Here is a 12,943-nt window from a genome sequence, read left to right as displayed (position 1 = left end):
CTTTCTTTCTTTCTTTCTTTCTTTCTTTCTTTCTTTCTTTCTTTCTTCCTTTTTCCTTCTTTCCTCCTCCCTCCCTCCTTTCCTTCCCTCCCTCCCTTTCCTTCCTTCCTTCCTTCCTTCCCTCCCTCTCCTTCCTTCCTCCCTTTCCTTCCTTCCTTCCTTCCTTCCCTCTCCTTCCTTCCTTCCCTTCTTTCCTTCCTTTCCTTCCTTCTTTCCTCCTCCCTCCCTCCCTTCCTTCTTTCCTTCCCTCCCTCCCTTTCCTTCCTTCCTCCCTCCCTTCCCTCCCTCCCTTTCCTTCCTTCCTTCCTTCCTTCCTTCCTTCCTTCCTTCCTTCCTTCCTTTCCTTCTTTCCTTCCTCCCTTCCTTTCCTTCCCTCCCTCCCTCCCTTCCTTTTTCTTTTCTAACCTTCCTCTCTTGCTTGCATATTTTCTCTTTCTCCTTCCTTCCTTCCCTCTTCCCCCCACCTCGCCCGCTTCCTGTCTGTCCTCCACCTCCTCATCACCATGCATGTAGACTGAGATACACTGTTCTATAATCACAAACGATATTTTCTGTTCTTTCCTCAGTTTGCCCACTGGGAGAGGAACATCTGCGTGCATGTGGAAATTACAGCAAAGTGCCGAGCAAGCACTGTCTTTGCCAGGGTCCGTGCAATTTTGCTTTGGGGGCTGGGAATTAGCTTCGGTCACATGAGCAAGGATGGTCTCCTCTGCTAAAAAGTCCATAATGGAAGAAATGCAAAGTGAAAGGCACCTACCATCTGTTGAGTCATGAAGAATCAAGCAGAAACAAAATGAGTTGGAGAGGAAACGAGCACATTAATGAAAGCTTGTGCCCTGCCTGGGGCAAAGGGACCCCTCAATCCCCACAACACGTGGACCGTCTGGTCAGAACTCAACTTGGAATTTTTCTTCGCTGTCAGTTTTTTTCTCTTCGCTGTGCAAGTGGGCTTGGGGCGCTGGCTGGTGTTTCAGTTAGCAACGCAGAGTCAGGGACTCCCGCCGGCCAGCAGGTGCACCCGGATCCAGGTCTCTTCCCGTCAAGCCAGGAGCCAGGCATAGGGGCTGGCTCACCTTCCTTGGTCGCGGCACTTGGGAAGGGAGCCTACCCAGGCCACGGGAAGTGCCACACCAGTTCCCTTTTGGCACGACCCTTTCTGCCCTGGTGCCAGCCCAGATGCTCAGCCCCATCCTGGGCTCCTCTCTGTCTCCCACCCCCCGGGCCCCCACCAGCCCATCTCTGCCCTGTCTAGCAAGTTCTTCCTCTCTACTCCACTGCCATTTCTCACCCAGAGTTTTGTAGCCACCTCCTACTGGTCTTCCCAACCGACAGACCATTCCTCCTATTCATTTTCCGTGTTAGTGTGATCCTTCTAAACGCAAAGCCGACCACAGCTCTTCTTTGATTAAAACGCTTCGATAATGTCTTCTCTGCCAACCAGTTACAATTCCTCAGCAAGGCTTGCAAACCCTTCACCTCCTTCTCAGTCCTCTCCCGGGACCCAGCCAGCTCCATCAGGAGGCAGCTGAGATGACAGTCACCTCCTCTGGAAAGCCTGCCTTGATCTGTTTGCTTTACCTCACCCCTACACATCCTCTTCCACCTTACCCTTGCCCTACCATAAGAGTCTTTGCACCATATTCTAGCTTTTCAGCTAATTGCCTCCCTCCACCCCCCCTTCATGATGACAGGGAGCAGGACTGTGTACCTCCCGGGTCCGGCACAAAAAAAGATGTTTGTTGGGAATGTCAACACCCAGTGTTCCAGGAGTCAGGAGGGAGCATGAACCAGATATGGTCCTTCTCGGCTCCCACACCTCCCCTGACTGCAGTGAAGAGGACAGTCCGGGAAGTTTGGGTGAATCTGGCAAGACCCTGCCATCACTCACAGCTCACCACCCTGAGACCATCCCTGAGACCCTGGGCCCTACATGGTTCTTGGGGAGTCAGGAAACCCACCTCCTTATGGCATTCCCTGGTACCTTTCCTGATTCATTCGTTGATGTAGAATTGATATGAATGTACATTCATATATGTAGAAAATACATGTACACGGTCTGTACATCATCTATATGCATAGCATAGACATAGACATATCTACATATGGATCTATCTATATATAGCATATAAGTAGCTATATATATGGCATATACATCTAGACATATGCATACATTTTCATTATTTATCTCCTACTGCTAGACTAGAAGATCCAGGAGAACATATTTTTTGGGTCTTTTGGTCTTTTTTTGTTCACTGATCTATTCCCAGCATCTAACACAGGTCTGGCTCATAATAGGCATTCAATTTAGCAGAGGTACATAGTCTTTCCTTCTCTCTCTCTCAAAGCTTTTTTTTTTTTTAATTGTAAACTGAAGCATACAGAAACCACACTGAAGTATAGCTTCATTAGTTATTATAGCATGTCTGCCTTTGTAATGACCACTGAGTCCATGAAACAGAACTCTGCAGGGCAGTCTGAAAGCCCATCCCTAGGCCCAGTTATCACCCTCTCCTTCAACACCAATCACTTTTCCTTTTCTTTACAGTTTTATCATCTACCATTAGACATTATAGTTTAATCCTGGCCACTTTTAAATTAAATTTGCTTTATCTTGTAAGTCTTGAAAAAAAACTCTACAGATTCTCTCTTTATCCCTTTATTTTCCTTACAATTTATTTATTGAAGAATACATTACCTTTGACCGACAGCATTTCCCACTGCCTGGATTTTTTGCATACTCATTCAGCAGACTTCATCCTCCATGATTCTTGCAAATCGGAAGCAGGATTCAACGGCCTGATCACTTAGGCTCAATCCCTTCGGTAAGATTATAGATGTGTTGTGTTCTTCCATCAGGAGACATGGTTGTCTCTGCTTCTGTGCAGTTCCTAGATCCATTAAGTCATTGGGGTGTTGGAAAACGGTGATATTTTAATTCTATAATTTCTTTAAAAATTATTGGCCTGAACAATTTGATGATATTTCCATTCACCTACTGTTTGGTAATTTTGTGGTGCACTTCATGCAGGAAAGGCAAAAAAAATTTTTTTTCTTTGCTTTTCTTTTTTTTTCTAGTTTCCAAGATAAACAATCAGTTCTCTATCATTTACCAATGGTTAGCAACTTTTAAAAAATGTCATTATACACTTCTAAAGTTAAAAATAGTTGACCAGGTTTTCATTCAACATTTTAACAATTATCCGCCCCAAAGCTCCAATTATTCCCTTTTAGGACAGTGAAAGTTCTTCAATGTGGCTTCTGAGTCCTTTAGTATGGCTCATAAACTTGATGGCTTCCTTACTTTCTAGTAGGACAAGATGTTCCAGTCTACCTTGTGTATTTCTGGCGCCAGCCTTGGAATCACAAATATTTCCAAAAATTTTTTTAAAAACAAAAACTGGAGTATTATTTCAAGAGTACAGTCTGGCCCCTCATGCTCATAAATACTGGGTTGGACATTCTTTCTAGGGCTTTCCATATTTGCGTCTCCAATCCAGGAAACCACCTTCATTAAGTTGTCATATCTCCGTAGGCTCTACTCACAATTTCTTAGACTTCCTTTGCTTTAAATGACCTTGAGAGTTATGAGGAGTACTGGCCAGGCATATTGTAGAATGTTTTTCAGTTGGAAGTCATCTGATTTTCTTCATGATTAGGTTATGGGTTTTTGAAAGGAAGACCACAAAGGTTATGTGCCAGTCTCATCACATCCTACCAATGTGATTTATCCCTATTGATTTGATGTTACCCTTCATCAGCTGAGACAGTATGTGTCCTGTTTTTTCATGCTTTCCCTCCATTCATACCGTACTCTTTGGAAGGAAGATACTTTTAGGATAGCCACACTCCCCCACAGGAGTAAGGAGTTAAACTCCACCTCCTTGAGGACAGAGTAGCTACATAGAATATTTGGAATTTTTCTGAATGGGAGATTGTTCAATTCTTAATTTATTCACTCAATCACTTATTTCTATCAGTATCAATCCATTGATATTTATTTTGTATTTTGGGTTATAACCCAATTCTATTTTATTTATTTTCTTACTCAGGTTGTTTCAGCTTTGGCTCTGGGGAGTTTTTCCAATTGTCCCCCATGCCCCTTTGGCATTCTCCCATCATTGTGTGTGTGTGTGTGTGTGTGTGTGTGTGTGTGTGTTAATACTTCCTTATTTTCTGGCCCTTGTCATCGTAATAGATATGTGTTGGTATAGCATTGTTGTTTTAATTTGCATTTCCCTAATGGAAAATTATATTGAGCATCTTTTCATATGCTTTTTTGACATCTGTTAATCTTCTTTGGTGAGGTGTCTATTCAGATCTTTTGCCTATTTTAAAAACTGGGTTATTTGTTTTCTTATTGTTGAGTTTTAAGAGTTCTTTGTATATCTTGAATACAAGTCCTTTATCAGGTATGCGAGTTAATACACTTTCTTCTAGTCTGTGGCTTGTGTTTTCACTCTCTGAACAGTGCTTTTCACCCAGCAGGATTTTAATTTCAATAAAACCCAACTTGTTAGTTTTCTCTTTCATGGACCATGATTCTGGTGTTATATCTAAAAACTCCCAACCAATCCCAAGATCACCAATTTCTCCTAAGTTTTCTTCTGGTAGTTTTATACTTTGCATTTAGGTCTGTGAACCATTTGGAATCATTTTTTGTGAAGGATGTAAGGTTTGTGGTTCTTTTTTTTTTTTCATATGGGTGTCCAATTTTTCCAGTGCCATTTCTTGAAAAAATACTCTTCCTCCATTGAATTGACTTTGCACCTTGTCACAAACCAGTTAATTATATATATTAGTGTGAATCTATTTCTGGGCTCACTCTTCTGTTGAACTATGTGTCTATTCTTTCTTCAATGTCACACTTTCTTGATTACTGTAGCTTTATATTGTCTTAAAATTAGGTAGTGTGACTAATCTAGTTTTGTTGTTGTTAGATTTTTTTTTTTGTATTTTATTGATTATGCTACATCCTTTGCCTTCTCATATAAACTTCAGCATCAGTTTGTTGATATCTATAAAACAGCTTGCTAGGATTTTGAGTGATACCGTATTAAATCTATAGATCAACTTGGGAAGAACTGACATCTTAATAATATCAAGTCTTTCAACCCATGAGCATAGAATTTATTTAAATCTTTTTTGATTTATTTCATTGGTGTTTTTTTAGTTTCATGCATACAGATACTGTACATAGGTTGTTAGATCCATACCCAGGGATGACTTTTTGGTGCTTTAAAAAATATTGTTTAACTTTGAATGCCAATTTTGAATTGCTTATATATGGCACAGCAATTGACTTTTGTGTATTGATCTCCTATGCTGTGACCTTGCTATACTTGGTCATTACTTTTAGGAGGGTTTTTTTTTTTTTGATGGATTTTTTGGGATTTTCTACATAGAAAGTCACATGATTTGCAGATACACATAGTTTTATTTCTTCTTTTCTCATATGTATACGTTTTATTCCTTTTCATTGTCTTATTTTACTAGCAAGAATGTGTAACAGGATGTTAAATAGTTGTAGTGAGATAGCACATTCTTATTAGTGATATTAGGGGGTAAGCCTCCAGTCTTTCACCACTTAGGATTCTTTATAGACTGTATTTATTAAGGAAGTTCCCTTCTATTTCTGTTCTTTCTGAGAGTTTTTACTTTAAATGGGCATTGGATTTTGTCGAATGCTTTTTCTGTGTCAAATGAGGGATCATGTGATTTTTTTCTTCTTTAGCTTGTTGATACAGTAGATTGCATCATTTGCTTTTCAAATGTTGAACACACCTTGCCTATCTGGAATAAATTCTACTTAGTCATGGTGTGTAATTGTTTTTATACATTGTTGGATTTGATCTGCTAATATTTCATTGAGAATTTTTATGTCCACGTTGATGAAAGATCCTCATCTTTAGTTTTCCTTTATTTCAATGTCTTTACTAGATTTTGATATTAGGATAATGCTGGCCTTGTAAAATGAGTCAGGGACTGTTCCTTCCACTTCTAACTTATGGAAGAGGTTGTGTAGAATTGGTATTATTTTTTTCTTTAAATCTTTGGTAGAATTCACCAGTGAAACCATCTAGGTCTGGTGTTGTACTTTTTACTAAGTTTTAACATTATTGACTCCGTTTCTTTAATAGATATAGTGCTATTCAAGTTCACTTTTTCTTCTTGTGTGGATTTGGGTAGTTTGTGTCTCATTCCACAAGTTGGTATATTTCATCTGTTACCAAATTTGTGGGCACAGAGTTATGTGTAGTATTCTTTTATTATCATTTTAATGTCCATGGGATCTGTAGTGAAAACCTTTCTTTCTCTTATGATATTGGTAACGTGTGTGTGTGTGTGTGTGTGTGTGTGTGTGTGTGTCTACTTCTCTCTTCTGTTAACTTGGCCAGGGGTCTATCGATTTTGTTGATATTTTCAGAAAACCAGATTTCTGTTTTGTTTTTTCTGTTGTTTTCCTGTTTTCGATTTCATTGATTTCTGCCCTAATTCATACGATTTCTTGTCTTCTACTTTAGGTTTGAATTCTTCTTTCTCTGGTTTCCCAAGGGAGAACTTAGACGATTGATTTTAGATCTTTCTTTTGTGATACATGCATTTATTACTATAAATTTCTAAGAACTACTTTGGCTGCATCTTACCAATTTTGCTAAATTATATTTTCATTTTTATTGAGTTGAAAATATTTTAAAATCTCTCTTGAGATTTCTTTTTTGGCCCATGCTCTATTTACAAGTGTGTTATTTAACCTTCAACTATTGGGCGGTTTTCCAGCTATCTTTCTGTTATTGATTTCTAGTTTAACTCCACTGTGGTCTGAGATCATACTTTGTATAATTTCTACTCTTTTAAATTTGGTGAAGTGTGGCCTATGGCCCAGAATGTACTCTAGGACATGTCCCATGTGAGCTTGGAAGACTGTATATTCCTTTGTTGGATGGACTAGTCTATCAAAGTTGATTAGCTAACACCGGCTAACTGTTCAGGCTCTCTATGTCCTTAACACCGTCCCACCTGCTTCATCCAATTGTCCCTGATGCAGTGCTGAAGTCACCAACTGTAATAGATTTGTCTCTCCTTTCGCTTCTATCAGGTTTTGCTTCACGTACTTTGACACTCGCTTCATAAACAGATACAAGACAGGACATCCATATGGTTATGTCTTCTTCGAGAACTGATCTATCATTATGTAATGTCCTTCACCTCTGGTAATTCTCCTTGTTCTGAGTCTACTTTGACTGAACTTAATATAGTTACTACAGCTTTCTTCTGATAAGTGTTAGCATGGTATATCTTTCTCCATCCATTTACTTGTAACTGATTTGAGTTTTTATATTTAAAGCGAGTTCTTAAATGCTTTGGTCTTTTTTTTCCCCCACTTATTTTTCTCTCTGTATTTCAACTTGGGAGTTTCTATTGACCTATATACAGTCAAGCTCTCTGATTCTTTCCATGGCTTTGTCGAGTCTACTGACGAACCCATTCATTATTTCTGTTGTAGTGTTTTCATTCCTAGTATTTCTTTTGATTCTTTCTTAGAGCTTCTATCTACCTATACTGCCCATCTCTTCTTGCGCGGTGTCTAATTTTTCCGCCGGAACACCGAATATACTGTGCTCGCTTCGGCAGCACGTTGCCTAAAACTGGAATGAAACACAGAAAACTGGCATGGCCCCGTACGAGGATGAGACACAGATTTGTGAAGAACCCTTGATACGTTAAAAATAGTTATGTTAGGTTCTCTGATAATTTCAGCATCTTTGTCATGCCTGAGTCTGATTCTAATGATTGCTTTGTCTCTTCTTGCCTTTTGGAATGTCCTGTAATTTTCTGTGGAACACTGGTCATATTGTGTCAGGTAAGAGAAATGGAGGTGAATGATCTTTACTTTGAGGATTTAGGTAACTGTCTCTCAGGGGTGGGCTATGTTTAGTGTCTACGGTATGTTTATGTGTATGTATATGTGTATGTATATGTATATGTATATGTATATGTATATGTATATGTGTATGTATATGTATGGCCCGCTTCAAATTCCTCTTATGTCCTTGTTTTTTGTCTCCCCTCTCGAACTGGGCTTCCCCGAGTACACCTCCTCAGAAAGAGTCTGTGTCTTGCAGCCCTTTCAGCCATAATCCACCATTAATGTTCTGGATTCTTGTCCATGTGGCATGAAGGCGTGGGGGAGGGGCCCTGAGAACCCTTTTACTCTTCTTTCTGATGAAAAAAATCCTTCCTTTGCACCTTCTGTTCCTCTTAAGGCATTCCTCGCCTTGTTTATGGGCTCTACGCTCTCTCTTGTTAAGTCTTTGTTTCCGAAATCTGTCTTGTCCTTTTTCTTCCTTTCCCGGGCGCTCTTGTCGAATGCCTAAGTTTTTCTAATTCTGGTTTAGGCTGTTATTTCATGTCTGGAACCGCATTAAGTGCTTCGATTCCTTTTGAAGGAGTAGGTTAAAGATTTGACATATGTTGCAGGCCTGTCTTTTTGGAGTGTTTTCATCAACTCTCAGGATATCGATCTACTTTTTTCCCTTTTTTCTTGTAACAGCAGGGTATGGAACGGCTACTAATATGTGTTGTTGCTCATTTTCGTGTCAAACTAACTTTGCTGAGCTTTTCGAAATAGGTGTGGTTTAGGAGAGATTATTATTATTATTATTATTATTTTAACTCTGGAGAGCTGTTTCTGTAGTTGATTTCCTGTGGCATTCAAAAAAGTGATGGCTACATTCTCTTTCCACTTTCACAAGGACCCTATCTTTCTTTTTCTCCCCTCTATAGTACGTATTGTGAGTAATCTTGATTCCCCTCACAGAGATCCTTCCAAGGCACTCTCCTGGGAGGGAGATGGGGTAATCAGTTTGGGGGGGTTCCTCGTGTGTAACAGTTCACGCTCTGCAGATTTGCTGTGGCCCTTTGCACTCCCTGGATGCCGGATTGGGCAAACCCTTCCTGCTTTCAGCTGCTCTCTCAATCTGGTCCATGACACTTCCCAGTAAATGGCCCCTTGTTGGTTCTACTGGGACTCCTTTCGTTCCCAGATATGACAGGTGCCTACTTGCTTGTTTCTGATTCCTCACACACAGACGCTGACGTCGCACCAATCCTGGGGCTATTGGGAGATTGTTGCCCCCCACTTCCATTTGGGAACTTATGGGGCACCTGCCTCACCTGTTTTGGCTGTAGTACAGTCCATGAGGTTTTTGGTTCTGCTATCTAGCTGTTCAGACACGAGGGAATGTTGCCAGATTCAGAAATACACGCCCTCTGCCACCACCTTTCTCCTCCTCGTATCCCTGCCCATCCACAGACATCAAGCATGGCCATTCTCTGAGTGTCATCGCGCCTGAACACCTTTTATCACTGTGGACACAGCACCTGTGAGCTAGCTCATTCCTTTTTCAGCCATGGCGCCCACCATACCTTTGCATAAACCTTTACTCTAGCCTCCCATGTGCCCACGACTCTACAAACACAAGGGTTTCCGCACCTCTGTGCCTTTGCCAATGCTCTTTTTTAAGACTGGGAATCTTCCCCCACTCGATCTCATTCTTCTTTGCCCAAAATATTACTTTTTCTGCCAACTTTTCCTTAAACCATCTGCTCACAATGAATCACTGATTTGGGTACACAGTAGGTAAGCAGTTAAAAGCACAGACTCTGGGGCGCCTGGGTGGCTTGGTCGGTTAAGTGTCCGACTTCAGCTCAGGTCACGATCTCTCGGTCCGTGAGTTCAGGCCCCGCGTCGGGCTCTGTGTTGACAGCTCAGAGCCTGGAGCCCGTTTCAGATTCTGGGTCTCCCTCTCTCTCTGCCCCTCCCCTGTTCATGCTCTGTCTCTCTCTGTCTCAAAAATAAATAAACGTTAAAAAAATTTTTTTAAAAATAAAAAATAAAAAAAAAAAGCACAGACTCTGTCTCTGGATTCAACTCCCAGTTCAGCCATTATATAGGTATGTGACCTTGGATATAGCCTCATCTACAAAATGGGAATCAGAGTGTGCCCCCACTTACCGGTTGTCTTTGAGGCTTTGTGGAGACAATCCATGCAAAGGATTGAACATTTTTTTGCCAGGTAATAAGTGCTCATTAACCGGACAGTCGTCACTAATGTGTCTTAGAGGATGCAGACCTCCTCCCACAAAATTGTACCATACTCGGGGTCTAGCGTATCGCTTGCCTGTATTAGACATTTAACAAGTATTTGTCGATCTCATCAAAGGGGAAAATTCATGGTAAGTTTTGGGAGAAGGGAATTTACCTAAGAAAGCAGGTAGGGGCTTCCTCAAAGTACAGGAAGGGCAAAAAGCATGGCCACGAGACTAATCCGGAACTAGGTTCCAATGCTGGCTGGGGCACCCAGGACCTGTGCGATACGAGTCTGTGTCTGCATGGAGTGTCAAGGGCCCACACGCCGGAAGGAGACTTCCTGGGTTTGAATCGAGGCGGTCACATTTGCAACTGTGAGACCTTGTGCAAGTCATTCCATTACTCCGGGCCTCAGTTCTCTCCTCTTTAAAATGGGGACAGCAGTAGTACCTACCTCACAGGGTGGCCATGAGGATTTTATGGGCTACTGCATGTAAGGTATTTGCAACAGTGACTGGCCACATATAGGTGTCTGCAGTGTTATTAAAGTGCCAACTTCGCTGGCCCAGGAAGCTATGATGATGCTTTATCTATGAACAACAAAGAGGTCATTAACAAAGGGACGAGACCATGGGGAGGGAGGCTCTAATACTTACTTGCCGCATTCGTGGGTGCAATGTCAAATCAGAGCGGGGCCTATTTTGATTTTGGTTGTGGTTTTTATTGAGACTGGGGAAAGACTCTTGCCTTGGTACAGCAGGGAGATGATGCAGAGTAAGACAACCCGGACAGACACTGATAACTGGCCAACGTTTCCGTGTGGATCCTGGATCCCGTTATTTTAAATTCTGAGCCTTTGAAAAGGTCAGCGGGCTGGCTCCAGGTGAGGGACCATCAACGCACAAAGACATTTCACCTGATAACTTAGTCCTTTCGTATTTACCTTGAAGAAGGAAGCAAACTTTGTATTGCCGTGATAAATAGGAGAACGATAAATGCACAGACCAAGTTTGACTTGAATACTTCATCCCTCATTTGAGAATACTGTAATTAAAAAAAAAAAAAGGAGAATAAATTACTTTATAGCAAAGCTGGACTTCTGGAAGAGTTAAGTTTTACCAGTGTTTGGAGTGGCGGGAAAACAGTAAGAAGAAACAAGGCATTTAAACATTTTTTTTTTTTTAAAAAGAGGAGTCCATATCTTAATTAACCCTTCACAGAGTCTTACGTCCATCCCTCCCTCCAACCTCCCAGCGAGAGCCCAGAAGTGAATGCAATTCCCTTTGCAGCAAAAAGGAACGGGAAGGGACCCTGCGCATTTCTCCTGCTCTCCTTCCTCCGAACTAACATCCCTTTAACAAAACAGAAGCGCACACATCCATAAACGTCGCAAATCAAATTCACGTGGACTCGCTTCATGAGTAAACTTGAGTCATTGAAGGGTCTCGCTCTATTTCTTGTTAGGTTTGGAACACAGGGAATGGTTTTGCCTGAGTCTTCCTGCCTCCTTTTTCATGGAAACTATTAAAAAATAAGGTCACAGAATCTTAGAGGGGAGAGCAGCCTAAGAGAGTTCCAGCAAGGGCAAGCCCTCTCATTCCACACAGGGAAACCCAACGGATTGACCAGTATGCTCAATGCCCTTCTGTTGTCTGAGGGAGGAGGCCCCGGTGAATGGTGCCAACTTTATTTTGATGATCCGGAGTGCCCAGTAATTTCATTGTCCAGCCTTAAAAGCTTCTGGAAGGTCAACACTGAATGTGAACTTGCCTTAGTCCTGCCTAGTTTCCGGAACCGTCTGGGAGTCACTAAATGAAGAAGCATCCAATTCCTTCAGGAGGAGGAAAGGATTTTCAAAACTGAAGACGACCTCAAAATTAGCCTCAAGCAAGCCCCTCATTTTCCCTAACAGCCAGAGAGGGCGCGAACAGACAGCTAAGCCTGGCTTTGGAACTTTGTCATCCTGGATTCGAATTTCACAGTGACTCCGTAGAGGAAACAAATGAATAGAACCGTTGCAACACCTCAGGCTCCGCGTCCCCAGCACCAAGAGAAGATCTGGGCCAGGTTGAAGAAACAGTATCAGTCCAACTGGTCGGACTGCTGGTGACAATCGACAGTTACCTGAGTTTTATTCTTCGCCTACATCCTGGTGTGGCCCGGGGTTTAGGCTGACCTGAGTGCTCAGTGTTACGGCCAGGACGTGGGAAAGTCAGTGTCCCGTAGCTGGAGCTCTCCAGGGGGGGAGCACAACATTGCTCAGAGACCGCACATTCTCTGCGGCTTCAAGACAATGCTTTTTCTGCTCCCTAGTCCTGAGGCCTCTGTCTGCATGCTGACAACCTGCTTGGTATCTGGACAGGAACCTGGAATATTCCCCCAAAGGATCACGACATGCCATCTTCACTCCTGATAAAACTACAGACAATCCGTATCACCAGGGGCTGCAAAAAGCATTACCTAGGACCGGGGCACAGGCACAGAGAGGCATGCCCACACACACCAGCTGGGAAATCAGTAAGTTATCCACAGAACAGTTAATTCAAGGACAGATAGGTGTCTGAATTTCTTCTAACAGCTAATTGCACAAGATCTGACTCTTCTTTGTCAGCTGATGGATGGATTTCACACCAGCTTGGTCATATAGATTTGATAATGAGATTTTGAAAACAGCACGAGTAATGTTTAGCGTACTTAGTCCCTCTCCTCTCGTTTTGCCTCCCCATCATCACCGCCCTTAGCACAGCACCTTGGCGTTACCATGGATCGTGGCCTTCAGGAAGCCTTCCCGTGGCATCCCTGGTGTCTACTCCAATGCCTCCTGGTGACCATCAGATGATCTTCTCTGCTTTG

General features: G+C 42.1%; 1 protein-coding gene and 1 non-coding gene across 2 annotated transcripts in view; one reads left to right on the top strand and one right to left on the bottom strand.

The window, feature by feature from the left end:
• ADCY8 (adenylate cyclase 8) overlaps positions 1 to 12,943 on the bottom strand; it is a 126,902-nt gene that overhangs the window by 57,617 nt on the left and 56,342 nt on the right. The window contains exon 7 of the mRNA XM_049632907.1: positions 11,034 to 11,134. Within this exon, the coding sequence (XP_049488864.1) occupies positions 11,034 to 11,134 (101 nt within the window). The remainder of the gene's footprint in view (positions 1 to 11,033; positions 11,135 to 12,943) is intronic.
• LOC125925034 (U6 spliceosomal RNA) lies at positions 7,617 to 7,722 on the top strand. The gene has a single exon (XR_007458684.1). It is a non-coding gene; the product is annotated as a U6 spliceosomal RNA (small nuclear RNA).

Source organism: Panthera uncia, chromosome F2, assembly GCF_023721935.1.
Source record: "Panthera uncia isolate 11264 chromosome F2, Puncia_PCG_1.0, whole genome shotgun sequence".
Classification (NCBI taxonomy): Eukaryota; Metazoa; Chordata; class Mammalia; order Carnivora; family Felidae; genus Panthera; species Panthera uncia.
Note: the sequence above shows the minus strand (reverse complement) of the source record. Positions and strands in the feature narration are given on the sequence as shown.